The sequence below is a fragment of the Mobula hypostoma genome, unplaced genomic scaffold, assembly GCF_963921235.1.
Source record: "Mobula hypostoma unplaced genomic scaffold, sMobHyp1.1 scaffold_36, whole genome shotgun sequence".
Classification (NCBI taxonomy): Eukaryota; Metazoa; Chordata; class Chondrichthyes; order Myliobatiformes; family Myliobatidae; genus Mobula; species Mobula hypostoma.
In genome coordinates this window covers 5,944,514-5,972,262 of record NW_026948187.1, presented here as the reverse complement: position 1 = coordinate 5,972,262, position 27,749 = coordinate 5,944,514, and the positions used below count along the sequence as shown (strand labels likewise).

Genomic DNA, 27,749 nt, shown 5'->3' with positions numbered 1-27,749 from the left:
GAAACTGTGCGAGGCTCCCTCCCTGCCCCAGTCTCCCAAATCACCAATCCCCAGCACTTCGTCGTTCCAGTAGTCCTCAATTGTGTGTGTCTCTCGGAGATGGCGTGTATGTGACCGGATGGTGTGATATGTTACAGAAGGGATTAGAACGTCAGGAGTTTGAGATGATTTGGTCTTGCATTCAAGACCAGCAAATGATGGCTGGGAGCATTGTAAATTGTTGCATGGCCGTCTGGTGTGGAGGCTGCAACGCACAAGGTCGCCACAGGGGGCGGAAGGGTGTAATCTCAACCAGCTCCATCACGGGCACAACACTACCCAGCATCGACGACATCTTCAGGATCAAATGCCTTGAGAAGCCGGAATCCATCACAGAGGCCACTCACCCGAGGACAAGCTCTCTATTTATTTCTACCATCAGGATGGTATTTCTGCCATCCTGTGCCATCGAGGCATAAGAGTCTAAAAACTCAACGATTCAGGAACACCTTCTTCCCCTCCTCCATCATATTCTTGAACGCATGAGCACCCCCACGACGTTTTTTCCGGTATTTATTATATTTTGGCATTTCACATTAATTTTACATATTTGCGCCCTACCGATCATTCAGAAGAACAAATCTCATGTGGTATAAGTCACAGATAATAGGGCGAAAACACGGGATATAGGTGGACAGGACATTTGACACGCTGGCCGTCATCAGTCAGGACACTGAGTACGGGAGTCGGAGGTCACGTTGCAGTTGTACAAGACGTCGGTTAGGCCGCACTTGGAGTACGGTGTTCAGTTCTGGTCGCCCTGCTCTGCGAAAGATGCCGCTGAGCTGGAAAGATCTACAGTGGGAGATTTTCGAGGATGCTGCCGGGACACGAAGGACTGAGCTATGGAGCGAGGTCGGGAATTGTTAAGCTTTATTCTGTGACCTTAGAGAGGTGTATCAAACCACGAGGGGCACAGATAAGGCACTCTATTTCTCCAGGGCTGGGGAATTGAGAACATTAGGAATCATGATTTAGGTGAGAGTAGCTGAAAAGAGAAAATGAAGATGGAGTGGGATCAGATTACAGGGAGAGTGCGACAGAGAGGGAGTAAAGGATCGAGCGAGAGAGAGAGGGAACTGATGGGGAGGAGCTGGGGGGAAAGGGAGGCAAGAACGCGGGGCTGAGGAAAATGCGGATGAGTTAGAAGAAGTGGGCGGGGAGAGGTGTGTGAGAGAGAGAGATTTGAGGGGGAATGGTAAAGAGAGGGAGAGATGGCGAGCCAGAGTGCGACAGAAAGAAAGAGGAGAATAGGGAAAGGGTGAGGGGCAGCGCGAATGGGGTAGTGCAAATCGGTAAGAGGAGCGGGGGAGAAGGAGAGTGAAAGAGGGTGTTGTCATTTGATTCACGTCGGCCCCACTGGCTGCTGACAAAGTTCCTGGATCTTATTAGAAATGTCCGGGCACCAAGCTGCAGACGTCTCGCAGATGAAGCGATGATGATCATGACTGCAAGGGTAAAGCTGGCTGTACCATTTACATTCATCGCATACGTACTTTCCAACTCTCATCTGGTACACGACATGAGAGGCCACGTCCCTGTCAAGGAGGGGTAAACAATTCCAAAAGTGACAACGCTCCAACAGCAGACAGTCATCTGTCAGTCCCCAAAATCACTGACACAGTCCCTCACCATTGAACAATGGAAGAACCCAAAATCTCCCACTGCCCCATTTTCCCAGCACAGCCCTCTGTCAGTTTCCAGAATTCTCCACATTCCACTCTCTCCCTGCACCCATGTGTCAGTCTCCGTATTAAAACCATGCACCACGGTCTGCCCACAGACCGGTGTCAGACACCAGAAAAATTCCAGTACCACACCGTCTCCCCACAGGACGAAAATACAACCATAGCGCCACTCTCTCCCCAAGACCCCATATCAGTCACCAAAATACTCCCACTGCTTCACGGTCTCCCCACAGGCGAGATTTACACCCCAAAATACTCTCACTTCCCACCCTCTCCACACAGCCCCGGGCCCGTTCCGGAAATAATTTCACTTTCCAGCCTTCGTCTTAGAGACCTGTGTCATAAACCAAAACACAAGCACTTCCCACTCTCTTCCCACAGACCTCTATCAATGTCCAAACTAATCCCACTGACAAATTCTCTCCCCACAGGTCTGTGTCAGTCCCCAAAGTACTCCCACTGCCTCACTCTCTCCAACAACCTGTGTCAGTCCCCAAAGTACTCCCACTGCCTCACTCTCTCCCACATCTTGTATCAGTTTCCAAAAGAGTCCCACAGCTCCACTCTCTCCCCGCGGCCCCGTACCAGCCCCAAAATAATCCCACTGCCCAAAGTTCACCCTACAGACCTGTAACAATCACCAAAAGACTCCCACTCCCATTATCATCCCACAGTCCACGTCAGTCCCGAAATAAATTCAACTGCACACATTCAACCACCAGCCCGTGTCGGTTCCGAAACTCACCCACTCTCCTCGCAAGGATCTGTGTTTTCCAAATTAATCCCGGTGCCGCACTCCCTCCCTGCAGTGTCCATCCCCAAAATACTCTCACTTACCACCCTCTCCCCACAGCCCCGGGCCCGTTGCGGAAATAATTTCACTTCCCAGCCATCTCCCTATAGACCTGTGTCATAAACCAAAACACAAGCACTTCCCACTCTCTTCGCACAGACCTCTATCAATGCCCACTCTCTCCCTGGAGACCTTTCCCTGTCCCAATACACTACCAAATCCCACACTCTCCTCACAGTGCATATCAGTCGGCAGATTAGTCAGCCTGCCCACTCCCTGTCGCAACCCGTGTCAGTCCCGAAACTAATTCCACTGCCCACTCCTTTCTCGCCGCCTGTATCAATCCCCAGAGTAATCCCACAACCAACCCTCTTCTTAAACAGTTGCATGAACCCGAATCTCACCGTGCTTTGCATCTTCCAATCCAGTATGAACTGCGTTGGTCATGCACAGCTTTGTTAACAAAATTCTGAGAAATTAAATTGCTATCATTAATGATTGAATTCGAGCAAAATTTAGAGAGCGTCACATTATGTCTGACCGCGCGAGACTGTGACTGGACGGTGTGGAGGGAGATTCACTCTGTGTCTGACCCCGGCAGTGTGTGATGGGACGGTGCGGAGGGAGATTCAAACTGTGTCTGACCCCGGGAATGAGTGAATGGTCGGTGTGGAGGGAGCTTCACTCTGTATTTGACTCCGGGAGTGACTGATGGGACGGTGTGGAGGGAGCTTCACTCTGTGTCTGACCCCGGGAGTGTATGAATGGACTAACGGTAGGATTATCACTCTGCGTCTGACCCAGGCAGTGTGTGATGAGCCGATATGGAGGGAGATTCACTCTGTGTTTGACCCCTGGAATGTGTGAATGGTCGGTGTGGAGGGATCTTCACTCTGTGTCTGACCCCTGTGTGTGTGTGATGGGACGGTGTGGAGGGAGATTCACTCTGTGTCTGACCTCGGGAGTATGTGAATGGACGGTGTGGAGGGAGATTCCCTCTGTGTCTGACCCCGGGTGTGTGTGATGGGACGGTGTGGAGGGAGTTTCACTCTGTGTCTGATCCCGGGTGTGTGTGATGGGACGGTGTGGAGGGAGTTTCACTCTGTGTCTGACCCCGGGAGTGTCTGATGGGACGGTATGGAGGGAGATTCACTCTGTGTCTGACCCCGGGAGTGTCTGATGGGACGGTATGGAGGGAGATTCACTCTGTGTCTGATCCCGGGTGTGTGTGATGGGACAGTGAGGAGGGAGCTTCACTCTGGTGTCGATATATCTTCCGGTCGATATGATACATACCTCTTCCTCTGTTGAGTTTATTTCAAGAAGATTTGAGTCAGAGTTCCAACAATGCTGCTTTGCCTCATCGTAGGATCTTTCAATCGTGGATATAAAATAACACCGGTCTTCATTTCTAATCCAGTCCTGGGGAAATGCTTGCTCTGGAAATTCGGAACACCGAACAGTGAATCTCCCTCCGCCCGTCCATTACATCCGCCGGGAGACAGACTCAGAAAAGTGATCGTTCCACACCGTCCTATCACACATTCCTTGTGTCAAGAACATAGTGAATTCCCCTCCACACCGTCCCCGGGGTCAGAGACAAACCTCTCCCAAACCTTTCTATGAAGCACTCCCGTAGTCAAATTCAGATTCCCACTCGCTCACACCGTCCGATCACACTCTCCTGCTTTCAGACTCAAGTTTAATCTCTCTTCACGGCACCCCGTTCCACACTCGCGGGACCCGTCACAAGGTCTGGCTCCCTCAACACCGTCCCATCTTAAACTCCAGGAGCCAGTAACAAAGCTCCTTCCCACCATCCTATCACAGATTTCCTGAGGGACAGACACACGTAGAATTTCAATCCACACCGTCCCGTCACACACTCCCAAGATGAGACACGCAATGAAACTTTTCGGCACCATCCCATCATAGGCACCCGGAGTCCGTTATGGAGTGACTATCTCTTCAGGCCATTCAATTGTACATTTCCTGATGAGGCAGACAGAAATTTAGGTTCCATCCACAGCGTCTCGTCACACACTCTCCGGAACAGAGGTGGAGTGAATCTCTTGTCTCACGGCCCCCTCGTACTCTGCAAGTGTCAGACACAGAGTGATGCTCCATCCACACTGTCTAACCACACACGACCCTGGTCCGCCTCAGACTGAAGCTTCCTCTCCAGCACACTATCGCACACTCCTTGGGTCAGACATGGAGTGAAGCACCCTGCATAATCTCCCATCACATCGTCCTACGGGCACACACAGATTGAACCTCCGTCCACACTACCCCATTACACCTGCCCGTGATCAGATAGGAAATGAAACACTCTCGGCACCATTCCACCGCAAACTCCCGTGGCCAGACACAGTATGATGCTCCCTCTACCCCGTCAAATCACACAACACAGGGGTCAGAATATGAGAAAACTCCCACCGCACCGTCCGATCACACAACCCTGGTATCAGACAAAGAGCGGAACAACATTGCAGAGAGAAGTTTCTTGCACACCTTCCAGTCACACTCTTCCGGGTTCAGATTCTGGGTGTTACTCCTTCCACACCGTCTCATTACTCGCGGCCGTGGTCAGACACAGAGTGAACCTCCCTCCACACCGTCCGTCACACTCATCTGGTTAAGAGAACACATTTTAGAACCATCTACAGAGTCTCATCACACACAATCTTGGTCAGACAGTGTGTGAATCTCTCTCTCCACGGCCCTATCACACACTCCAGCGGTTAGACAACGAAGGAAACGCCCTCAGCGCACACGACAACTGTCAGAGAGAGAGTGATTCTCCCTCTACAGTCTCAACACAGCACAGAGCAAAGTGTCAGACACAGAGAGAAGCTGCCTCCACACGGTCCCATCATACTCTCCCGACTCTAACACAGTGTGATTCTCCCTCCACACCGTCCCATCACACAGTCCGCGACGAGTCACAGATTGAAGCTCTCTCTGAAGCGTCCCATCACAACTTTTTGTTTACAAACAAAGTAAAGTTCCGCCCACACGCTCCATTGCACACTCACGGGATCAGACTCCCTCCACAACATCCAATCACACAATCCGGTATCAATCAGACAGTCCCGGAATCACACATAGAGTGAAGCCCCATCTGCACCGTCCCATCACTCATCCCTTGAGTCGGACACAGACTTAAGCTCTTTCTCCACGACCCCATCACACACTGCCGGATTCAGACGCAAAGTGAACGCCCTGTCAGCACCGTCCCGTCACAGACTCCCGGATTCGGAGTAAAACCATAACACACGGTAGTATAACACACTTCTGGGGTCAGACATGGAGTGAAGCTCCCTGGACCCTGTCCCATCACACAATCCGCCTGTGAGACACAGAGTAAGGCTGGATCCATACCGTTACATCAGAGATTCGCGGAGTCTGGCATAGAGTGAAGCTGTAATAATACGTCTCACAATTCCATAGTCAGATACAGAGTGAAACCACCTACACAACGTCCCTTCACGCTCTCCTGAGTTCGGTGATACAGTGAAACTTCCTCCGCCCAGCCTCATCACACACTCACCGAGTCAGACACTTATTAAATCTCCCTCCATACCATCTCTTCGCATACTACCGATGTCAAGCACAGAGTGACCCTTCCTCTCTCTATGTGTGCCCTGTGATGAGGAGCGGGTTAAAGAGGGGATGATGTCTCACCTCTTCTGCTGGTCAACAATTCACAGATTTGAGCCTTGGTTTCGTTGACAGATCTGAACTTCGTTTCCGTCTCAGTGAACTGGTGATGGAGATCAGTGTGCATTCGTTTGAGAATGGACAGATCAGAGTTGAGCGCAGATAGATTCTTGAGACAGGTTCTCTGGGACAGATTCAGGTGGGAAGTTAACTCATGGTAGTTTCGGTCAGAGGTGATCATAGACTGACGAATCTGTGACACTGAGAGAGATGTTGAAGGATCTTTAGCGTTTACAGTGACACGTGAGTCAGCGTCACGCTACCGAACAGGTCACAGAGAGTGTTGTGTCAGTGTCACGGTGAAGGGGGTCACAGTGATGGATCTGCTGGTGGCCCAGTGAGAGGCGTTGGCGCCACCTTGCGGTGCGTGTCTGTGCCGCGCTGAGCGGTTTATAAATTTCGCGGTGAAGGTGTTACGGTTACAATGGGGTCTGGGTCAGTACCGTGCGGGGTATGTCCGTGTTGCTGTGAGGTACGTGCCGGTCTCACTGTGATAGGTGTTTGTGTGCCCCGGCGAGAGGTGTGCTGTATTACTGTGTCTCGGTGTCAAGGCGAGGGAAATGTCAGAGTGAGCCATCTGGTGTTGTCACGCTGGGTGGAGTATCTGTGTCGTGGTGTTGGGTGTGCCAATCTCACAGAGAGGGGTGTGTCTGTGTCAACCTTAGAGGCATGCCATGGCCACGGTGGGTGTGACAGTGTCACGCTGAGGTGTGTGGGTGTCACCGAGACTACTATGTCGGCGACACTGTGAAATTAGGCGTCGGTATCACGGTGAGTGATTTGCCTGTGTCACGGTGAGGTGCCTCAGTGAGCAGTGCGTCGGTGTTATTTTGAGGGCCGATACCGTATCGGTAAGGGGTGTTACAGCTGGTGTGAGTCTTTGTCACGATGCGGAGCTGGGCGTGTCACTTTGAGGAACGTGTAGGTGTCACGGTGTGCGGTGCCGCAGTGTCACAGTGTAGGAAGTGTCGGTCTCACTGTGAGGTGTGTTTCGGTGTCGCCTTGGAGAGTGTATCAGTTACACTGGCAGGGTCATGTCGATGTTAAATTGAGTGGTCCATTTCTGCGTCACGGTGACGCGCGTGTCCCTGTCTCGGTTCGGAGTGCAACTGTGTCACGTTGAACGTCGTGTTCGTGCGACGGTGACAGGATTATTGGTGTTATGCTATATTGCGCGTCGGTGTTTGGATGACTCCTGATTGTGTTACTGTAAAGGACGTGACTTTGTCACGGTTAGGGATGTGTCCGTGGTGAAGAGTTTTTTTTTGTCCATGTTACAGTAAGGGGCGTGTCTGTGTCACTGTAGCGTTTTACAATAACAATTCGTTGCACTCTCTTTATTTGCGGCTGACTCCACCCGGAGCCTGTTCGACTCACCATGGATCGAGAGCCCGGCCACAATCACGACGAGGATAGACGTAACTAGGCAGAGTAGGTAGATCTTACGGTACGGTCTATTTCCGATGTTCTCTTTCGGCTCCTGTTCGTGCGCACCTGTGGAGAGAGCACAAGAGCATAAGATATAGAAGCAGAAGTAGGCCATTCGGCCGATCGAGTTTGCCTTCTCCTCATACCGTTTGAAGTTCATTTCTCTGACAGAAAGCCCGTCACTAACGGTGTTCACCGGGGTTGAGGGTGGGACCAGTGATCTTTATCAATTATATCGACCATTTGTAGTAGATTATATAAGTCGCGGTTGGTAAGCCTGCTGACAACACTAACGTCGGTGCCGAGGTAAACAGTGAAGACATTTACCGCTTACACTGGGATCTCGATTTGCTGGGGAAGAGAGCAGAGCAATAGCAAATGCGATTTATTTCTCATAAGTGCGAGCTATAGTAATTCAGAAAGGAAAACAAGGGTACAACGTTCAGAGTGTTCGGGAGAAACCCTGGCGTGTGTTGAATAACAGTGGGACCAAGGGCCCCACGTCCAACGTTCCTAGAGCGTGAAGTTACCGGTAGAGGGGTCGGTGAAGGTGTTTGACGTCCCGGCCTTCATCAATCAGGGCACGGACTACAGTATTAAGGGGGTCACGTTGCAGTTGTACAAGACGTCGGTGAGGCCGCCCTTGGAGTACGATGTTTAGTTTTGGTCGCCCTGCTATAGGACAGATGTCAATGAGCTGGCAGATTGCAGAGGGAGATTTACGACGATATTGCCGGGGCTCGAGGGATTCAGTTACGGAGATAAGTCGAGCAGGTCGGGACTTTAATGCTTGGAGCGCACGGGTGACCTGACAGGGGTGTATACAAACACGTGGGTACACAGACAAGGTGAATGCGCACTGTAATTTTCTTTAAACTTGGAGAAACGTGGACCGGAGCGCACATGTCTGAGATGATAGCAGAAAGAGATTTAAACTGGGACATGAGTGACGACTTCCTTTTTTAACCCAGACGGCGTTCCGTAGAAGGAACGAGCTGCCAGAGGAAGTGATGGATGCCGATGCGTTAGGACTTGAATTGTCGGGCGTATGGCACGTAACCACTTCAGACTGACGTCATTACTGTGAACTCTGACCTCCTTGTGCAGTCACTGGCATTTCGGCGGGTGCCGAGGTAATGGGAGGATCTTCATAATCATCGATGAGAATTTCGTCTTTCCGAAGGTTCAGCATTGAGTAGGTGGATGTGACACCGTCTGGGAAGAAAGAAAGATAATGTGAGAGACAAAGATATAGAAGGAGGAGGAATGGTTACTTCGAGTGCCAGGATTTAGATGTTTCAGAAAGGACAGGGAAAGAGGCAAAAGAGGTGGAACTGTTGATCAGAGACAGTGTCACAGCTACAGAAGAGCAGGAAGACAAGCAGGTATTGTTTATACCAAGGGGCTAGAGACTACCTAGACGGTATATGAGGTGTTGCTCCTCCAGACCTGTCCCTACACCTCATGTCTTGCAACCATTCAGGGCCCCAAACAGTCCTTCCAGGTGAAACAACACTTCACTTGTCAGTCTGTTGGGGTCGACTATTGCATCCGGTACTCCCGGTGCGACCTCATATACATCGGTGAAACCCGACGCAGATTGGGGGACCACTTCGTCAAGCACCTCCACTCCGTCCGCCACAACAGACATGATCCCCCGGTAGCCACCCACTTCAGCTCTGCTTCCCATTCCCATTCAGATATGTCCATACATGGCCTCCTCTACCGCTATGATGAGACTAAACTCAGGTTGGAGGAGCAACACCTCATATACCGTCTAGGTAGTCTCCAGCCCCTTGGTATGAACATAGAATTCTAAAACTTCCGGTAATTCCCACCCGCTCCCTTCCTCTATCCCTATTTCACTCTGCCCCCTCCCCCAGCTCCCTCATGGTTCCGCCTCCTTCTTCTACCACCCATTTATTCAGGGCTATGAAGTCACTGCTTCCCCTCCCCTACCCCTTTGTCTTTCAAATTACTGGTCTTTCAACTGAAGCTACAAGCATTCTTCAAATCCTCCCAATATTTCATTCTTCAGACCTGTCGAAGGGTTCCGGTCCGAAACGTCGACTCATCGCTTCTGACTGATGCTGCCCGACCTGCTGAGTTCATCCAGCGTACACGCAGGAGATTAGTGTGCAAACTTAAAGCACACGGTATTGGGGGTAAGGTTTTGATGTGGATGGAGAATTGGTTAGCAGACAGGAAGCAAAGAGTGGGTATAAACGGGACCTTTTCAGAATGGCAGGCGGTGACTAGTCGGGTACCGCAAGGCTCAGTGCTGGGACCCCAGTTGTTTACAATATATATTAATGACTTGGATGAGGGAATTAAATGCAGGATACTCCAAATTTGCGGATGACACGAAGCTGGGTGGCAGTGTTAGCTGTGAGGAGGATGCTAAGAGGATGCAGAGTGACTTGGATAGGTTGAGTGAGTGGGCAAATCCATGGCAGATGCAATGTAATGTGGATAAATGTGAAGTTATCCACTTTGGTGGCAAAAATAGGAAAACAGATTATTATCTGAATGGTGGCCGATTAGGAAAAGAGGAGATGCAGCGAGACCTGGATGTCATAATACACCAGTCATTGAAAGTGGGCATGCAGGTACAGCAGGCGGTGAAAAAGGCGAATGGTATGCTGGCATTTATAGCGAGAGGATTCGAGTACAGGAGTAGGGAGGTACTACTGCAGTTGTACAAGGCCTTGGTGAGACCACACCTGGAGTATTGTGTGCAGTTTTGGTCCCCTAATCTGAGAAAAGACATCCTTGCCATAGAGGGAGTACAAAGACGGTTCACCAGATTGATTCCTGGGATGGCACGACTTTCATATGAAGAAAGACTCGATGAACTGGGCTTGTACTCGTTGGAACTTTGAAGATTGAGCGGGGATCTGATTGAAACGTATAAGATCCTAAAGGGATTGGACAGGCTAGATGCAGGAAGGTTGTTTCCGATGTTCGGGAAGTCCAGAACAAGGGGTCACAGTTTGAGGATAAAGGGGAAGCCTTTTAGGAACGAGATTAGGAAAAACTTCTTCACACAGAGAGTGATGAATCTGTGGAATTCTCTGCCACAGGAAACAGTTGAGGCCAGTTCATTGGCTATATTTAAGAGGGAATTAGATATGGCCCTTGTGGCTAAGGGATCAGGGGGCATAAAGGGAAGGCTGGGGCGGGGTTCTGAGTTGGATGATCAGCTATGATCATAATAAATGGCGATCCAGGCTCGAAGGGCCGAATGGCCGACTCTTGCACCTATTTTCTATGTTTCTATGTTTCTATGTACTGAAAGTGCTGCTTCTATAACTCTACAGGGTGTTCTTTTTTTGTTTTTTGTTTTTTTTATAGACGGCCCAGTAGTAACATGGACATCGAGGAGCAGATAGGGGGATAGATTATGGAGAGGTGTAATAATAGCAGTGTTATCGTAGTGGGAGATTTAATTTCTCAATTATCGATAGGCATGCCCTAAGATTGAATTGTTCCGATGGGAGAGAGTTCAGTAGGTGTGCTTAAAAAGATTTCTTGAAACAATATGTTGATAAGCCTACAAGGGGTGAGGCTGTACTTAATCTGGTATTGGAAAATGAACCTGGTCAGATGCCAGGTCTCTCAGTAGGAAAGCATTTTGGAGATAGTGATCACAATTCTATCTCCTTTACAATAGCATTAGAAGGGAATAGGAAAGCGTTTAATTGGAGGAGGGAGAAATATGAGGCTATCAAGCAGAAACTTGGAAGCTTAAATTGGGAACAGGGTTTCTCAGGGAAATCTACGGAAGAAATGTGGCAAATGTGAGGAGATACTTGATTGGGTGTTGCGTAGATAGGTTCCAATGAGACAGGGAAAGGATAGTAGCAGCAGGAACAGGGGTGTACAAAGGCTGTTATAACTCTATTCAAGAAGAAAAGAAGATGTTACGATAGATTCAAAAAAAACTAGGTAATGATAGATATCGAGAAGATTATAAGGCTACCAGGAAGGAAATTAGGAAATGAATTAGGAGAGCTAGAAGGGACCATGAAAAGGCTTTGGTGGACAGAATTAAGGAAAACCCCAAGGCAGTCTTGAAGAAGTGAAGAGTAAGAGAATTAGACGTAAGAGAATAGAATCAAGCAAGTGTGAAACTGGATAGGTGTGCATGGAACCAGAGGAGATAGCAAAAATACTTATTTAATATTTTGCTTCAGTATTCACTGCGGAAAAGGACCTTGGCGATCGTAGGGATAACCTACAGCAGACTTTAGCATTTAGATATTATAAAAGAGGATGGGAAACAATTTTTGGAAATCAACGAGTTAGTAAAGTCACTGGGACAGAAGGAGATGTACCCTAGGCTACTGCGGGAGGCGAGGGAGGAGACTGTTGAGTCTCTGGCAATCATCTGTATATCATCCATGGGGACGGGAGAGGTTCAGGAGGATTGGGGGTTTGCGGATGTTGCTTCCTTTTGTGTTAACCCAGGAAAACATAGACCAGTGAGCCTTACTTCGGTGTTTGGTTAATTGTTGGAGAAGATCCTGAGAGGAAGGATTTATGAACATTTGGAGAGGCTTTCTCACAAAAAGCAAAGTGTCATATTCCGCATGGAGGTCGGTGACCAGTGGTGTGCCTCAGGGATCTGTTCTATGACCCCTGCAGTTTGTGATTTTTTTTAATAAATGACCTGCATGAAGAAGTAGATTGATGGGTTAGTAAGTTGGTTGATAATAAAAAGGTTGGCTGTGTTCTGGGTAGTGTGAAGGGCTGTCAGAGTTTACAACGGGACATCGATAGAATGAAAAATTGGGCTGAAAAGTGGCAGATTCAGTTCAACCCAGATAAGTGTGAGGTGGTTCATTTTGGTAAGTCAAAACCGAATGCAGAATATAATATTAATGGTAAAACACTTGGCAGTGTGGAGGATCAGAGGGATCTTGGGGTCCGAGTCCATAGGAAACTCAAAGCTCCAACGCGGGTTGACTTTGTGGTTAAGAAAGCATATTGTCCTTTTTCAATGGTGGGATTGAGTTTAGGAGCCGAGAGGTAATGTAGCAACTATATAGGATCCTGGTCAGACCCCACTTGGAGTACTGTGCTCAGTTCTGGTCGCCTCACGACAGGAAGGATGTGGAAACCTTAGAAATGTTGCAGAGGATATTTACAGGGATGTTACCTGGTTTGGAGTGAAACCCTTAATGGAATAGGTTGAGTGAACTCGGCCTTTTTTCCTTGGAGCGACGGAGGATGAGAGGTGACCTGATAGAGGTGTATAAGATGATGAGAGGCATTGATCCTGTTTATAGTCAGAGGCTTATTTTTTTTTCCTAGAGCTAAAATAGCTAGCACGAGGGAGCACAGTTTTAAGGTGCTTGGAAGCAGGAACAAAGGAGATGTCAGGGGTAATTTTTTTTACGCAGCGAGTGTTGAGTGCGTGGAATGGGCTGGCGGCGACGGTGGTGGAGGCGGATATAGAGGGTATTTTAAGAGACTCCTGGACAGGTACAAGGAGCTCATAAATAGAGGTCTATGGGTAACCCTAGTTAATTTCCACGATAAGGACATGTTCGTCACGGCTTTGTGGGTCGATGGGCCTGTATTGTGTATTAGGTTTCTATATTTCTGTGTTTCTGTTATAAGAGGTAAGGTTACAAGAGGAAGAGCGCTAAGGTAATGTAATGGTTAGCACACCGCTCTGCAGTATCAGCGACCCGGATTCAATTCCGGCCGCTGGATGGAAGGATTCTGTACGTTCTCCCCGTGACCGCGAACGTGTCGTCCACGTGATCCAATTTCCTCCCACCGTCAGCAGACACACCAGCTGGTAGGTTAGTTGGCCAAATTAAATGGAGGAATGGCCGCACCGTTTTTCAAAAGGTAAGTAAATCTAATTTTTATTTAAAGATGAATCTCAAGGTTGTTTGTGGTATCAATATACAGCGGGCCTTCTGGAGTTTGAAATGTATAGAACTGATGTGAATGAAAATGTAGATGGATGGGTTGATAGTTTTGCAGACGACACAAAGAGCGGTGATGTTGTGGAGAGAGTAATACAGAGAACATAGAACATAGAATAGTACAGAACATTACAGGCCCTTCGGCCCACAATGATGTGCCGACCCACAAACCCTGCCTCCCATATAACACCCACACCTGAAATTCCTCCGTATATCTGTCTAGTCGTCTCTTAAACTTCACTAGTGTATCTGCCTCCACCACTGACTCGGGCAGTGCATTCCACGCACCAGCCACCCTCTGAGTAAAATAAATCTTCCTCTAATATCCCTCTTGAACTTCTCACCGCTTACCTTAAAGCTATGTCATTTATATTGAGCAGCAGTGCCCTAGGGAAGAGGCGCTGGCTATCCACTCTATCTATTCCTCTTATTATCTTGTACACTTCTATCATGTCTCTTCTGAAGCTCCTTCTCTCCAAAGAGTAAAGCCCTAGCTACCTTAATCTGTGATCATAATGCATACTCTCTAAACCAGGCAGCATCCTGGTAAATCTCCTCTGTACCCTTTCCAATGCTTCCACATCTTACCTATAGTGAGGCGATCAGAACTGGAGACAGTACTCCAAGTGTGGCCTGACCAGAGTTTTATAGAGCTGCATCATTACATCGCGACTCTTAAACTCTATCGCTCGACTTACGCAAGCTAACACTCCATAAGCTTTCTTAACTACCCTATCCACCTGTGAGACAACTTTCAGGAATCTGTGGACATGTACCCCCAAATCCCTCTGCTCCTCCACACTATCAGGTATCCTGCCATTTACTTTGTACTCTGCCTTGGAGTTTGTCCTTCAAAGTGTACCACCTCACACTTCTCCGGGTTGAACTCCATCTGCCACTTCTCAGCCCACTTCTGCATCCTATCAATGTCTCTCTGCAATCTTTGACAATCCTCTACACTATCTACAACACCGCCAACCTTTGTGTCGTCTGCAAACTTGCCAACCCAGCCTTCTACCTCCACATCCAGGTCGTTAATAAAAATCAAGAAAAGTAGAGGTCCCAGAACAGATCCTTGTGGGACACCACTGGTCACAATCCTCCAATCTGAATGTACTCCCTCCACAACCACCCTCTGCCTTCTGCAGGCAAGCCAATTCTGAATCCACCTGTCCAAACTTCCCGGGATCCCATGCCTTCTGACTTTCTGAATAAGCCTACCACGTGGAACCTTTCAAGTGACTTCCGGAAGTCAATATATATCACATCCACTGAACTACTCTCATCTATATGCCTGGTCACCCCATCAAAGAACTATATCAGGCTTGTTAAAAACGATCTGCCCTTCACAGAGCCATGCTGACTGTCTCTGATTAGACCATGCTTCTCTAAATGCCCAGAGATCCTATCTCTAAGAATCTTTTTCCAACAGCTTTCTCACCACAGACGTAAGGCTCACTAGTCTATAATTACCCTGGCTATCCCTACTGACTTTTTTGAACAAGGGGACAACATTTGCCTCCCGCCAATCCTCCGGTACCATTCACGTGGACACGAGGACATAAAGATCCTAGCTCTGCCTCAGAGGGCAGTGGAGGCCAATTCTCTGGATTCTTTCAAGGAAGAGTTAGATCGATCTCTTAAAGTTAGCGGAGTCAAGGGATATGGGGAGAAGGCAGGAAAAGGTTACTGATTTTGGATCATCAGCCATTATCACAGTGAATAGCGGTGCTGACTCGAAGGGATGAATGGTCTAATCCTGTACCTATTGTCTATTGTGCATTAGACCACCCATCGACATTTGTATTCAGATCATTTGTATATATCACAAAAAGGAGACGTCCCAGTGGAATGTCATAGATACAGATCACATCATAGGAGTAAAAGAATAACAGAATGCAGAGTAAAGTGTCACAGTTACAGATAAAGTGCAGTGCAGGTGGATATTAATATTCAAGGGGACACGACGTAGTAGACGGTGTTGTCTAGAGTGCATTATCGTCCTCGGGGACCGTTGCATAGTCTGATAAACGCGGGCAGAAACTGCCTTTGAGTCTGGCGAGGCTTGGTTTCGTATCTTCCCCCGATGTGGGAGGGTATGGGTGGGGAGTGGGTGTCGTAAGAACATCGTCCAGGGTGAGTCGGAGTTTTTATTCCGGTGACTGCTTCAGCGATGCAGCGGGAAGTGTGGATGGACACCTTTGAGGTGAGGCTGCCTGATCTGCACGATTCAAGCTGACTGCGAACAAAGTGCCATAAATGACAGATTGCCACTTGCTGGAAAGAGGACAATCAATGGAGCAGAGACACTTAAAACGTGTTAAATGTCAGGAGCCGAGTAACAACCTTTTGTTACCCCGATGGCGGTCAGTCAGTGGCACAAGCTGCCAGAGGTAGTGGCCGAGGCAGATGCATTGGAAACTTGGACACTTGGGAGTATGACACGTGATCTCTTTAGTGTCGGTACTGTGAACTCTAACCTGTTCGTGCAGTGACTCGCAGTTCGCCGGGTCCCGAGGCAACGGGGGGATCCTCATCCTCATCGATGAGGGTTTCGTCTTTCCCAAAGTTCAGCTCTGAGTAGGTGGAGGTCAGACGGTCTGGGGAAGAAAGAGGAGAGGATGAGAGAGAGATTTAGGAGGACAGACCAGTAAAGCATGGTGGAGGGGTGAGGACAGAGAAACGGAGCAGAGATGCGGGAAGATAGAGTGCGGAAAGAGACGGCTGAGTGGTAGGTATTGAAGGTGAGAGAGAGATGGAAGTGAGGGGGAAGAGCCGAGGAGCCAGAGCAGGAGAGTGAGGATGGAAAGGATGAATGGAGTGGGGAGAGATGAGTGAGCGGTTGGAGCGATGGGCGAGAAAATGGGATTGAATGGGGGAGAGAGAACGGTGACAGAAAGGAGAAAGACGGAAAGAGGGAGGGAGAAAAGGGAGCGAGAGATGCGTAGGCGAGTGACAGGGGTGAGAACATCCGCGAAGGAGAAGGTAAGGGAGGGGGATTGAGAGGGGGATTTGGGAGGCTCAGGCGTGCGAGACAATTGGAGCGAAAGAGAAAGGGGACAGTTTAAAGTTAAAGGGTTAAGAGGCAGTGGAGAGCGTGAGGGAGGGAGCGACAGGGTTAATACAGAGAGGAAGAGGGTTTGGATGGGGAGTTGCTCGGAAGATTGGGTCACAGCGAGATGGGGTGAACGGGGAATTAGACAGAGATAGGAGGGAGCGAAAGTGGCGGGGAGAAGTGAGCGCAGTGATGGAAAGAGTGCGCGAGAAGAGCGAGAGCGGTAGAGAGGGGCGATACGAAAGAGAATGTGGAAAAGGGGAGAGTGGTGAAAGAGAGTTAGATAGAGGGGAAATGGCAACGGAGAGAGCGGGAAGCGTAGAAGGATAGAAACAGTGATAAGGGTAGGGAAAGGGGAGAGAGTGAGGGTAAGATATAGAACTAGTGGGCCAGAGAAGAAGAAAAGAAGATGAGAGCGGATTAGCGTGTGAGAGATAGGGGGAGAAAGAAGGAGGCAGGGGGAAGAGAGTAGAAACGACGACAGAGTAGGGTTAGAACGCGGAGAGAGTTGTTCACATTTTATACAGTTCCCTTTCCTCACTGCCTCTTTCTACTCTCCTCCCTCCTCGCCACCCCTCCCAAGGTGTTTCCTACTCACCGGCCATACCGCAACACTCCCTGCTCTCACTACACGCCCAACCCCCACCACACTGCGCCCCTCCTCAGTGCCCCCAATTTAACAACCTCTCATGGTTCTCCCACCACACCACAAATCCCGTGGCGTTCTCTGCACTGACCCCACCCAGAGCAATCTGCTCATTCCTTTCCACAACCCTCCCTCTATGCTCTGCCTCACCCCGCCCCTTCCCAGAGCGCTCCCTCCTCACCGACCCTCCCATAGAGCTCGTATCTCACCGCCTCCCGCACGCATTGCCTCTGACTTATTCTCAAACAGAGAATCATTAGTGTCAACTGCACCCGTGCCACGAGATTTCTCCACAGGAATGGACACATCAGCTGAAAAAAGTCAAACCATAAAATGAAACTGACCTTCATCTGTCCGGGGAACGGAGAGGCATTTGATATTCGGTTCCGCGTCCGATACATCAGGTTCAGCTGGGGACAGAAAAGTGAGAGTCTGAAACAGGCTGAGGCTCCCTCCACACTGCCCCGTCAGAAACTCCCGGGGTCAGACACAGAGTCAAGCTCACTCCTTCCCGTTCCATTATCCACTCCCTGGGTCGGCAACAAAGTGAATCTCCCTCCACACCATCCCATCACAAAGACATGCGATGAGACACAGAGTGAAGCTCCCTCCCCACCGTCCCATCACACACTCCCGGAGCCAGACACAAAGAGTCGCTCCATCCACCCCGTCCCATCACACACTCAGATTGTCAGACACAGAGAGTCGCTCCCTCCTCCCCGTCCCGTTACACACTGCTAGGGACAGACACAAAGAGTCGTTCCATCCACCCCGTCCCATCACACACTGCGATTGTCAGACACTGAGTGTCGCTCCCTCCTCTCCGTCCCGTTACACACTCCAGGGGACAGAAAGAGATTGAAACTCCCTCCTTCCGTCACGGCCCCACTCACTTCTCGTTGGAAACCGTGAGTCTGGTTTGACGAGCTGAACATTCGCATAAGTCTGGCTGTCCTCCATGCTGTCTCCGATTCTCGGCGTCTCTGAGCTCAGCGAGGGGATGTGACCGTTGTCAGAGGAAGCCCGTGTTGACAGCGGAGTCAGACCGACAGAAACAAACACCGGATGAGCAGCTGATAAAGAGAGGAGCCGAGAGCAGGGGAGGAAATGCTGGGGAACAGGGAGATTCAGGGTGTGAGAAGGGGTGGTCTGGAGCGATGAGAGTGGCCGGGGGAAGAGTAGTGAGAGTAGGGAGATACAGAGGGAGGGGAGAGTGGGGGGAGGATAGGGCTTGGCGGAATGAGAGACGTGGGATACAGGGGTCAGAAAGGGGGAGCGAAATGAAAGAAGGGAGGGCGAGACGTGGGAGAGAATGGGGAGAGAATTTAGAGTAGCGAGTGAGTAAACAGAGGGCGAGCTAAAGGAGGAAAGCAGGAGAAAGAGAAACGAAAAGATACGGGCGGAGGAAGAGGGAGGGGAGATGCAGGGAAGGGACGATTGAGGGAGAAGGGATGTGGAAGTTGGAAGCATATAGGAAGAGAAGAAAGGGGAGAGAAAAGAACGGAAGAAGGGGAAGAGTGGGGGAAAACGAGTGAAGAGGGAGGTAGAGACGGACGGGTATGTTGTCTCTCACGCAGAGCCTTTATTGTCGGAGAGATTTACAACGAACACCAGCCCCCTCTCCCACGAACCCCAACCAGGTGATTCCTGGTTTGAGTGTTAGCGCTCCCATTGCTCTGCTTATCGCTGGGGCTTCAGATCCTCTGTGCTCTAGAAACCACGGCCCCGGGACAAACACGCTACACCCACCTAAGTTAGCAAGAGCACCCCCCCGCCCCCGAGAATACGTCAGAGCAATAGATTGCCATTTTAGATTGTGTAACACTTATGAAAGAAATCATACATTGAGATATTGAAGGTCACAGGAAACCAGCGCAGGCTGATCGGTATCTGCGGTTTGAATCTCTTCACCCATTGGAGGATAAGCCGGGGGTTGTCAGTGTCACTGTTTCAGAGAAGTATTGAAAGCTTGCTACTGCACTGACTGAGCTATATACACAGCAAGAAATAAAAATAGCAGGGACCTCAGCCCAACAGACAGAGTTCAGGAGCTCTCTCGAAATCTCTCCATCAGCTTCTGTCAATTATTTTCTCTCTCTGCGTCCCTGACTCTCCCCTCACTATCTCTCTATTTGTTTCCCATTAATGCCTCCAACCGGCTTCAATTTCGCTACTCTCTCCAGCTCGCCTGAACACTGACACACTGAAATCACACACTCCCGGGGTCAGACACAGAGTGAATCTCCCTCCACACCGTCCCATCACACACTCCCGTGGTCAGACACAGAGTGAATCTCCCTCCACACCGTCCCATCACACACTCCCGTGGTCAGACACAGAGTGAATCTCTCTCCACACCGTCCCATCACACACTCCAATGTCAGACACAGAGTGAATCTCCCACCACACCGTCCCATCACACACTCCCGGGGTCAGACGCAGAGTGAATCTCTCTCCACAGCGTCCCATCACACACTCCCGGGGTCAGACACAGAGTGAAACTCTCACTACACCGTCCGATCACAGATTCCACAGGGTCCGAAACAGAGAAAAACTCCCGCGCACCGTCTTATCACAAACACCCGGAGTCAGACACACCGTAAAGTTTAAACACAAAATAATCTGCAAATGCTGCGGTGAAAACGACACTTACAACACGCTGGAGGAACTCGCTGGAAGGGTTCCGGCCCGAAAGGTTGACTGACCGTTCCACGGATGCTGCCCGAATTGCTGAGTTCCCCCAGCGTGTTGTGGGTGTTACAGAGTGAAGCTCCCTCCTGACAGTCCCATTATACACCAACAGATTCAGAAACAGAACCTATCTCCCTCTTTACTCCCTCTCTCCCTCCCCAGCACTCAGCATCACTTCAGCGTCCCTGTAGTCTCTAATTGTGTGCCTGTCTCAGAGATAATCTGTGTTTGTGATCAAATGTAGAACTGTGGAGGGAGCAGGAGGAGACGTAGGGCTGTGAAGAGGTGGTGGGTTTGCAGCACTGGGAGGAAGTGATGTGAAACCACACGATAATCCTGTGCACACAGAGACGCAGAGAAGCTGAGAAATGAGAGATCGATATCGGGTGAAAGACAGCAGATCTGACACCAACGGTGTGGAGGGGGCTTCACCATGTGTCTGACACTGGGCGTGTGTGACGGGACGGTGTGGAGGGAGCTTCACTCTGTGTTTGTTCAAGAGTGTCTGTGCTGAGATGGTGTGGATGGTTTATCACTTTGTGTCTGACCCTCGGAGTGTGTGATGGGACGGTGTGGAGGGAGTTTCACTCTGCGTCTGATCACGGGAGTGTGTGATGGGACGGCGTGGAGGGAGTTTCACTCTGTTTCTGACTTCGGTAGTTTGTGATGGGACAGTGTGGATGGAGATTTACTCTATGTCCGACCCCGGGCGTGTGTGCTGGGACGGTGTGGAGGGAGTTTCACTCTGAGTTTGATCACGGGAGTGTGTTCTGGAACGGTGTGGAGGGGGCTTCACCATGTGTCTGACACCGGGCGTGTGTGACGGGACAGTGTGGAGGGAGCTTCACTCTGTGTTTGTTCACGAGCCTCTGTGCTGGGACGGTGTGGAGGGTTTATCACGTTGTGTCTGACCCTCGGAGTCTGTGATGGGCCGGTGTGGAGTGAGTTTCACTCTGCATCTGATCACGGGAGTGTGTGATGGGACGGCGTGGAAGGAGATTCTCTCTGTCTCTGACCCCGGTAGCTTGTGATAGGAGGGTGTGGATGGAGATTCACTCTGTGTCTGACCCCGGGAGTGTGTGCTGGGACGGCGTGGAGGGAATTTCACTCTGTGTTTGATCAAGGGAGTGTGTGATGGGACGGTGTGGAGGGAGTTTCACTCTGTGTCTGACCCCGGGCGTGTGTGCTAGGACGGTGTGGAGCGAATTCCATTCTGTGTTTGATCACGGGAGTGTGTGATGGGGCTTTGTGGAGGGAGATTCACTCTGTGTTTGATCAAGGGAGTGTGTGATGGGAGAGCGTGGATGGATATTCAGTCCGGTGTGGATATATCTTCTGTGTATCTGACACATAACTCTTCCACTTCTGAATTTATTTCCAGACGCTTTGAATCAGAGTGTAAAAATGCTGTTTCGCCGCATCGCCTGCTGGAAAATAGGAACAAGGTACGTTGACTCTCTCTCGTAGGGTAGAAAGCGTGGGGAGAATAAAAAGAAGTCTTCGTGAGGAGAGCAGTGAGATAGAACGGCAGAGGAGGGAGCGGGGTAAGAGGAAAATGAGAGAGTTGCAGAGAGTAGCGAAATTGAAGCGGGTTGGAGGTATTCCTGGGAGAGAAATAGAGAGATAGTGAGGGGAGAGTGAGGGACGCAGAGAGAGAAAATTACAGACAGGAAGTGATGGAGGGTTTTTGAGATAGCTCCTGAACTCTGTCTGTTGGGCTGAGGTCCTTGCTATTTTTATTTCTAGCTGTGTATTTAGCTCACTCAGTGCAGCAGCAAGCTTTCAATACTTCTCTGAAACACTGACACTGACAACCCCCGGCTTATCCTCCAATGGGTGAAGAGATTCAAACTGCAGATACCGATCAGCCTGCGCTGGTTTCCTGTGACCTTCAAGATCTAAATGTCCGCTTTCTTTCATAAGTGTTACACAATCTAAAATGGCAATCTATTGCTCTGACGTATTCTCGGAGGGAGGGGGCTCGCTTACTTCGGTGGGTGTAGCGTGTTTGTCCCGGGGCCGTGGTTTCCAGAGCACAGACGGTCTGAAGCCCCAGCGATAAGCAGAGCAATGGGAGCGCTGACACTCAAACCAGGAATCACCTGGAGGTTGGGGTTAGCGGGAGAGGGGGCTGGTGTTCGTTGTAAATCTCTCCGACAATAAAGGCTCTGCGTGAGAGACAACATACCCGTCCGTCTCTCCCTCCCTCTTCACTCGTTTTCCCCCACTCTTCCCCTTTTTCCATTGTATTCTCTCTCCTTCCTTCTCTTCCTATATCCTTCCAACTTCCTTATTCCTTCCCCCACAATCGCCCCTTCCCTGTATCTCTCCTCCCTCTTCCTCCGCCCCTCCCTTTTCGTTTCTCGTTCTCCTGCTTTCCCCCGTTAGCTCGCCCTCTGTTTTCTCACTCTCTACTCTAAATTCTCTCCCCGTTCTCTCCCACTTCTCGCCCTCCCCTTCTTTCATTCCGCTCTCCCTTTCTGACCCCTGTATCCAACGTCTCTCTTTCCGCCAAGCCCTAACCTTCCCCTCACTCTCCCCTCCCTCTGTATCTGCCCAGTCTCACTACTCTACCCCCGGCCACTCCCATCGCTCCAGACCACCCCTTCTCACACCCTGAATCTCCCTCTTCCCCAGCACTTCCTCCCCTGCTCTCGGCTCCTCTCTTTATCAGCTGCTCATCCGGTGTTTGTTTCTGTCGGTCTGACTCCGCTGTCAACAGGGGCTGCCTCTGATATCGGTCACATCCCCTCGCTGAGCTCAGAGACGCCGAGAATCGGAGACAGCATGGAGGACAGCCAGACTTATGCGAATGTTCAGCTCGTCAAACCAGACTCACGGTTTCCAACGAGAAGTGAGTGGGGCCGTGACGGAAGGAGAGAGTTTCAATCTCTTTCTGTCCCCTGGAGTGTGTAACGGGACGGGGAGGAGGGAGCGACACTCAGTGTCTGACAATTGGAGTGTGTGATGGGACGGGGTGGATGGAGAGACTCTTTGTGTCTGGCTCCGGGAGTGTGTGATGGAACGGTGGGGAGGGAGCTTCACTCTGTGTCTCATCCCGTGTCTTTGTGATGGGATGGTGTGGAGGGAGATTCACTTTGTTGCCGACCCAGGGAGTGGGTAATGGAACGGGATGGAGTGAGCTTGACTCTGTGTCTGACCCCGGGAGTTTCTGACGGGGCAGTGTGGAGGGAGCCTCACCCTGTTTCAGACTCTCACTTTTCTGTCCCCAGCTGAACCTGATGTATCGTACGCAGAACCGAATATCAAATGCCTCTCCGTTCCCCGGACAGATGAAGGTCAGTTTCATTTTGTTGGTTTGACTTTGTTCATCTGATGTGTCCATTCCTGTGGAGAAACCTCGTGGCACGGGTGCAGTTGACACTAATGATTCTCTGTTTGAGAATAAGTCAGAAGCAATGCGTGCGGGAGGCGGTGAGATACGAGCTCTATGGGAGGGTCGGTGAGGAGGGAGCGCTCTGGGAAGGGGCGGGGTGAGGCAGAGCATAGAGGGAGGGTTGTGGAAAGGGATGAGCAGATTGCTCTGGGTGGGGTCAGTGCAGAGAACGCCACGGGATTTGTGGTGTGGTGGGAGAACCGTGAGAGGGTGTTAAATTGGGGGCACTGAGGAGGGGCGCTGTGTGGTGGGGGTTGGGCGTGGAGTGAGAGCAGGGAGTGTTGCGGTATGGCCGGTGAGTAGGAAACACCTTGGGAGGGGTGGCGAGGAGGGAGGAGAGTAGAAAGAGGCAGTGAGGAAAGGGAACTCTATAAAATGTGAACAACTCTCTTCGTGTTCTAACCCTACTCTCTCGTCGTTTCTACTCTCTTCCCCCTGCCTCCTTCTTTCTCCCCCTATCTCTCACACGCTAATCCGCTCTCACCTTCTTTTCTTCTTCTCTGGCCCACTAATTCTTTCTCTTACCCTCACTCTCTCCCCTTTCCCTACCCTTATCACTGTTTCTACCCTTCTACGCTTCGCGCTGTCTCCATTGCCATTTCCTCTCCATCTAACTCTCTTTCACCACTCTCCCCTTTTCCACAGTCTCTTTCATATCGCCCCTCTCTACCGCTCTCGTTCTTCTCGCGCACTCTTTCCATCACTGCGCTCACTTCTCCCCGCCACTTTCGCTCCCTCCTATCTCTGTCTAATTCCCCGTACACCCCATCTCCCTGTGACCCAATCTTCCGAGCAACTCCCCATCCACACCCTCTTCCTCTCTGTATTCACCCCGTCACTCTCTCCCTCACGCTCTCCACTGCCTCTTAACCCTTTATCTTTAAACTGTCCCCTTTCTCTTTCGCTCCAATTGTCTCGCACCCCTGAGCGTCCCAAATCCCCCTCTCAATCCCACTCCCTTACCTTCTCCTTCGCTGATGTTCTCACCCCTGCCACTCGCCTACGCATCTCTCGCTCCCTTTTCTCCCTCCCTCTCTCCGTCTTTCTCCTTTCTGTCACCGTTCTCTCTCCCCCATTCAATCCCATTTTCTCGCCCATCGCTCCAACCGCTCACTCATCTCTCCCCACTCCATTCATCCTTTCCATCCTCACTCTCCTGCTCTGGCTCCTCGACTCTTCCCCCTCACTTCCATCTCTCTCTCACCTTCAATACCTACCACTCAGCCGTCTCTTTCCGCACTCTATCTTCCCGCATCTCTGCTCCGTTTCTCTGTCCTCACCCCTCCACCATGCTTTACTGGTCTGTCCTCCTAAATCTCTCTCTCATCCTCTCCTCTTTCTTCCCCAGACCGGCTGACCTCCACCTACTCAGAGCTGAACTTTGGGAAAGACGAAACCCTCATCGATGAGGATGAGGATCCCCCCGTTGCCTCGGGACCCGGCGAACTGCGAGTCACTGCACGAACAGGTTAGAGTTCACAGTACCGACACTAAAGAGATCACGTGTCATACTCCCAAGTGTCCAAGTTTCTAATGCATCTGCCTCGGCCACTACCTCTGGCAGCTTGTGCCACTGACTGACCGCCATCGGGGTAACAAAAGGTTGTTACTCGGCTCCTGATATTTAACACGTTTTAAGTGTCTCTGCTCCATTGATTGTCCTCTTTCCAGCAAGTGACAATCTGTCATTTATGGCACTTTGTTCTCAGTCAGCTTGAATCGTGCAGATCAGGCAGCCTCACCTCCAAGGTCTCCATCCACCCTTCCCGCTGCATCGCTGAAGCAGTCACCGTAATAAAAACTCCGACTCACCCTGGACGATGTTCTTACGACACCCACTCCCCACCCATACCCTCCCACATCGGGGGAAGATACGAAACCAAGCCTCGCCAGACTCAAAGGCAGTTTCTGCCCGCGTTTATCAGACTATGCAACGGTCCCCGAGGACGATAATGCACTCCAGACATCACCGTCTACTACGTCGTGTCCCCTTGAATATTCATATCCACCTGCACTGCACTTTATCTGTAACTGTGACACTTTACTCTGCATTCTGTTATTCTTTTACCTCTTTTACTACTATGATGTGATCTGTATCTATGACATTCCACTGGGACGTCTCCTTTTTGTCATATATACAAATGATCTGAATACAAATGTCGATGGGTGGTCTAATGCACAACAGACAATAGGTACAGGATTAGGCCATTCATCCCTTCGAGTCAGCACCGCTATTCACTGTGATAATGGCTGATCATCCACAATCAGTAACCTTTTCCTGCCTTCTCCCCATATCCCTTGACTCCGCTAACTTTAAGAGATCGATCTACCTCTTTCTTGAAAGAATCCAGAGAATTGGCCTCCACTGCCCTCTGAGGCAGAGCTAGGATCTTTATGTCCTCTTGTCCACGTGAATGGTACCGGAGGATTGGAGGGAGGCAAATGTTGTCCCCTTGTTCAAAAAAGTCAGTAGGGATAGCCAGGGTAATTATAGACTAGTGAGCCTTACGTCTGTGGTGGGAAAGCTGTTGGAAAAAGATTCTTAGAGTTAGGATCTCTGGGCATTTAGAGAAGCATGGTCTGATCAGAGACAGTCAGCATGGCTCTGTGAAGGGCAGATCGTTTTTAACAAGCCTGATATAGTTCTTTGATGGGGTGACCAGGCATATAGATGAGAGTAGTTCAGTGGATGTGATATATATTGACTTCCGGAAGTCACTTGAAAGGCTCCACATGGTAGGCTTATTCAGAAAGTCAGAAGGCATGGGATCCCGGGAAGTTTGGACAGGTGGATTCAGAATTGGCTTGCGTGCAGAAGGCAGAGGGTGGTGGTGGAAGGAGTACATTCAGATTGGAGGATTGTGACCAGTGGTGTCCCACAAGGATCTGTTCTGGGACCTCTACTTTTCTTGATTTTTATTAACGACCTGGATGTGGAGGTAGAAGGCTGGGTTGGCAAGTTTGCAGACGACACAAAGGTTGGCGGTGTTGTAGATAGTGTAGAGGATTTTCAAAGATTGCAGAGAGACATTGATAGGATGCAGAAGTGGGCTGAGAAGTGGCAGATGGAGTTCAACCCGGAGAAGTGTGAGGTGGACAACACAAACAACAGGAATTCTGCAGATGCTGGAAATTCAAGCAACATACACCAAAGTTGCTGGTGAACGCAGCAGGCCAGGCAGCATCTATAGGAAGAGGCGCAGTCGACGTTTCAGGCCGAGACCCTTCGTCAGGACTAACTGAAGGAAGAGTGAGTAAGGGATTTGAAAGCTGGAGGGGGAGGGGGAGATGCAAAATGATAGGAGAAGACAGGAGGGGGAGGGATGGAGCCGAGAGCTGGACAGGTGATAGGCAGAAGGGGATACGAGAGGATCATGGGACAGGAGGTCCGGGAAGAAAGACGGGGGGGGGGGGTGACACAGAGGATGGGCAAGAGGTATATTCAGAGGGACAGAGGGAGAAAAAGTAGAGTGAGAGAAAGAATGTGTGCATTAAAAAGAGTAACAGATGGGGTACGAGGGGGAGGTGGGGCCTAGCGGAAGTTAGAGAAGTCAATGTTCATGCCATCAGGTTGTAGGCTACCCAGACGGAATATAAGGTGTTGTTCCTCCAACCTGAGTGTGGCTTCATCTTTACAGTAGAGGAGGCATTGGATAGACATGTCAGAATGGGAATGGCATGTGGAATTAAAATGTGTGGCCACTGGGAGATCCTGCTTTCTCTGGCGGACAGAGCGTAGATGTTCAGCAAAGCGGTCTCCCAGTCTGCGTCGGGTCTCACCAATATATAAAAGGCCACATCGGGAGCACCGGACGCAGTATATCACCCCAGTCGACTCACAGGTGAAGTGATGCCTCACCTGGAAGGACTGTTTGGGGCCCTGAATGGTGGTAAGGGAGGAAGTGTAAGGGCATGTGTAGCACTTGTTCCGCTTACACGGATAAGTGCCAGCAGGGAGATCAGTGGAGAGGGATGGGGGGCGGGGGGACGAATGGACAAGGGAGTTGTGTAGGGAGCGATCCCTGCGGAATGCAGAGAGAGGCGGGGAGGGAAAGATATGCTTAGTGGTGGGATCCCGTTGGAGGTGGCGGAAGTGTGAGGTGGTACACTTTTGAAGGACAAACTCCAAGGCAGAGTACAAAGTAAATGGCAGGATACTTGGTAGTGTGGAGGAGCAGAGGGATTTGGGGGTACATGTCCACAGATCCCTGAAAGTTGCCTCACATGTGGATAGGGTAGTTAAGAAAGCTTATGGGGTGTTAGCTTTCCTAAGTCGGGGGATGGAGTTTAAGAGTCGCGATGTAATGATGCAGCTCTATAAAACTCTGGTTAGACCACACTTGGAGT

The 27,749-nt window shown here is 50.3% G+C and overlaps 2 protein-coding genes across 2 annotated transcripts in view; one reads left to right on the top strand and one right to left on the bottom strand.

Moving 5' to 3' along the window:
• Positions 1 to 436: 436 nt before the first annotated feature.
• Positions 437 to 18,396, bottom strand: LOC134341561 (uncharacterized). Its single transcript, XM_063039427.1, has 9 exons — positions 18,208 to 18,396; positions 17,659 to 17,724; positions 16,094 to 16,213; positions 8,767 to 8,886; positions 7,621 to 7,737; positions 6,208 to 6,444; positions 3,817 to 3,959; positions 2,925 to 2,989; positions 437 to 1,577 (listed from the first exon to the last, which is right to left on the bottom strand). The coding sequence occupies exons 1-9, from the start codon at positions 18,272 to 18,274 to the stop codon at positions 1,385 to 1,387; spliced, it is 1,128 nt and encodes a 375-aa protein (XP_062895497.1). The 5' UTR covers positions 18,275 to 18,396; the 3' UTR covers positions 437 to 1,384.
• A 2,504-nt stretch (positions 18,397 to 20,900) lies between these two features.
• Positions 20,901 to 27,749, top strand: part of LOC134341682 (oxidized low-density lipoprotein receptor 1-like) — a 29,677-nt gene continuing 22,828 nt past the window's right edge. Inside the window, exons 1-5 of the mRNA XM_063039608.1 lie at positions 20,901 to 20,946; positions 21,387 to 21,450; positions 22,728 to 22,859; positions 23,239 to 23,304; positions 24,751 to 24,870. Coding sequence (XP_062895678.1) covers positions 22,793 to 22,859; positions 23,239 to 23,304; positions 24,751 to 24,870 — 253 coding nt within the window. The 5' untranslated portion in view covers positions 20,901 to 20,946; positions 21,387 to 21,450; positions 22,728 to 22,792. The remainder of the gene's footprint in view (positions 20,947 to 21,386; positions 21,451 to 22,727; positions 22,860 to 23,238; positions 23,305 to 24,750; positions 24,871 to 27,749) is intronic.

Coding starts and splice junctions, on each gene's coding strand:
- LOC134341561 (XM_063039427.1), bottom strand. CDS start 18,274: ATGGAGGACAGCCAGACTTATGCGAATGTTCAGCTCGTCAAACCAGAC. Junction 17,725..18,207: donor CTCACGGTTTCCAACGAGAA/GTGAGTGGGGCC, acceptor TTCTGTCCCCAG/CTGAACCTGATGTATCGGAC. Junction 7,738..8,766: donor GCCAGTGACTGCACAAGGAG/GTCAGAGTTCAC, acceptor CTCTCTCCACAG/GTGCGCACGAACAGGAGCCG.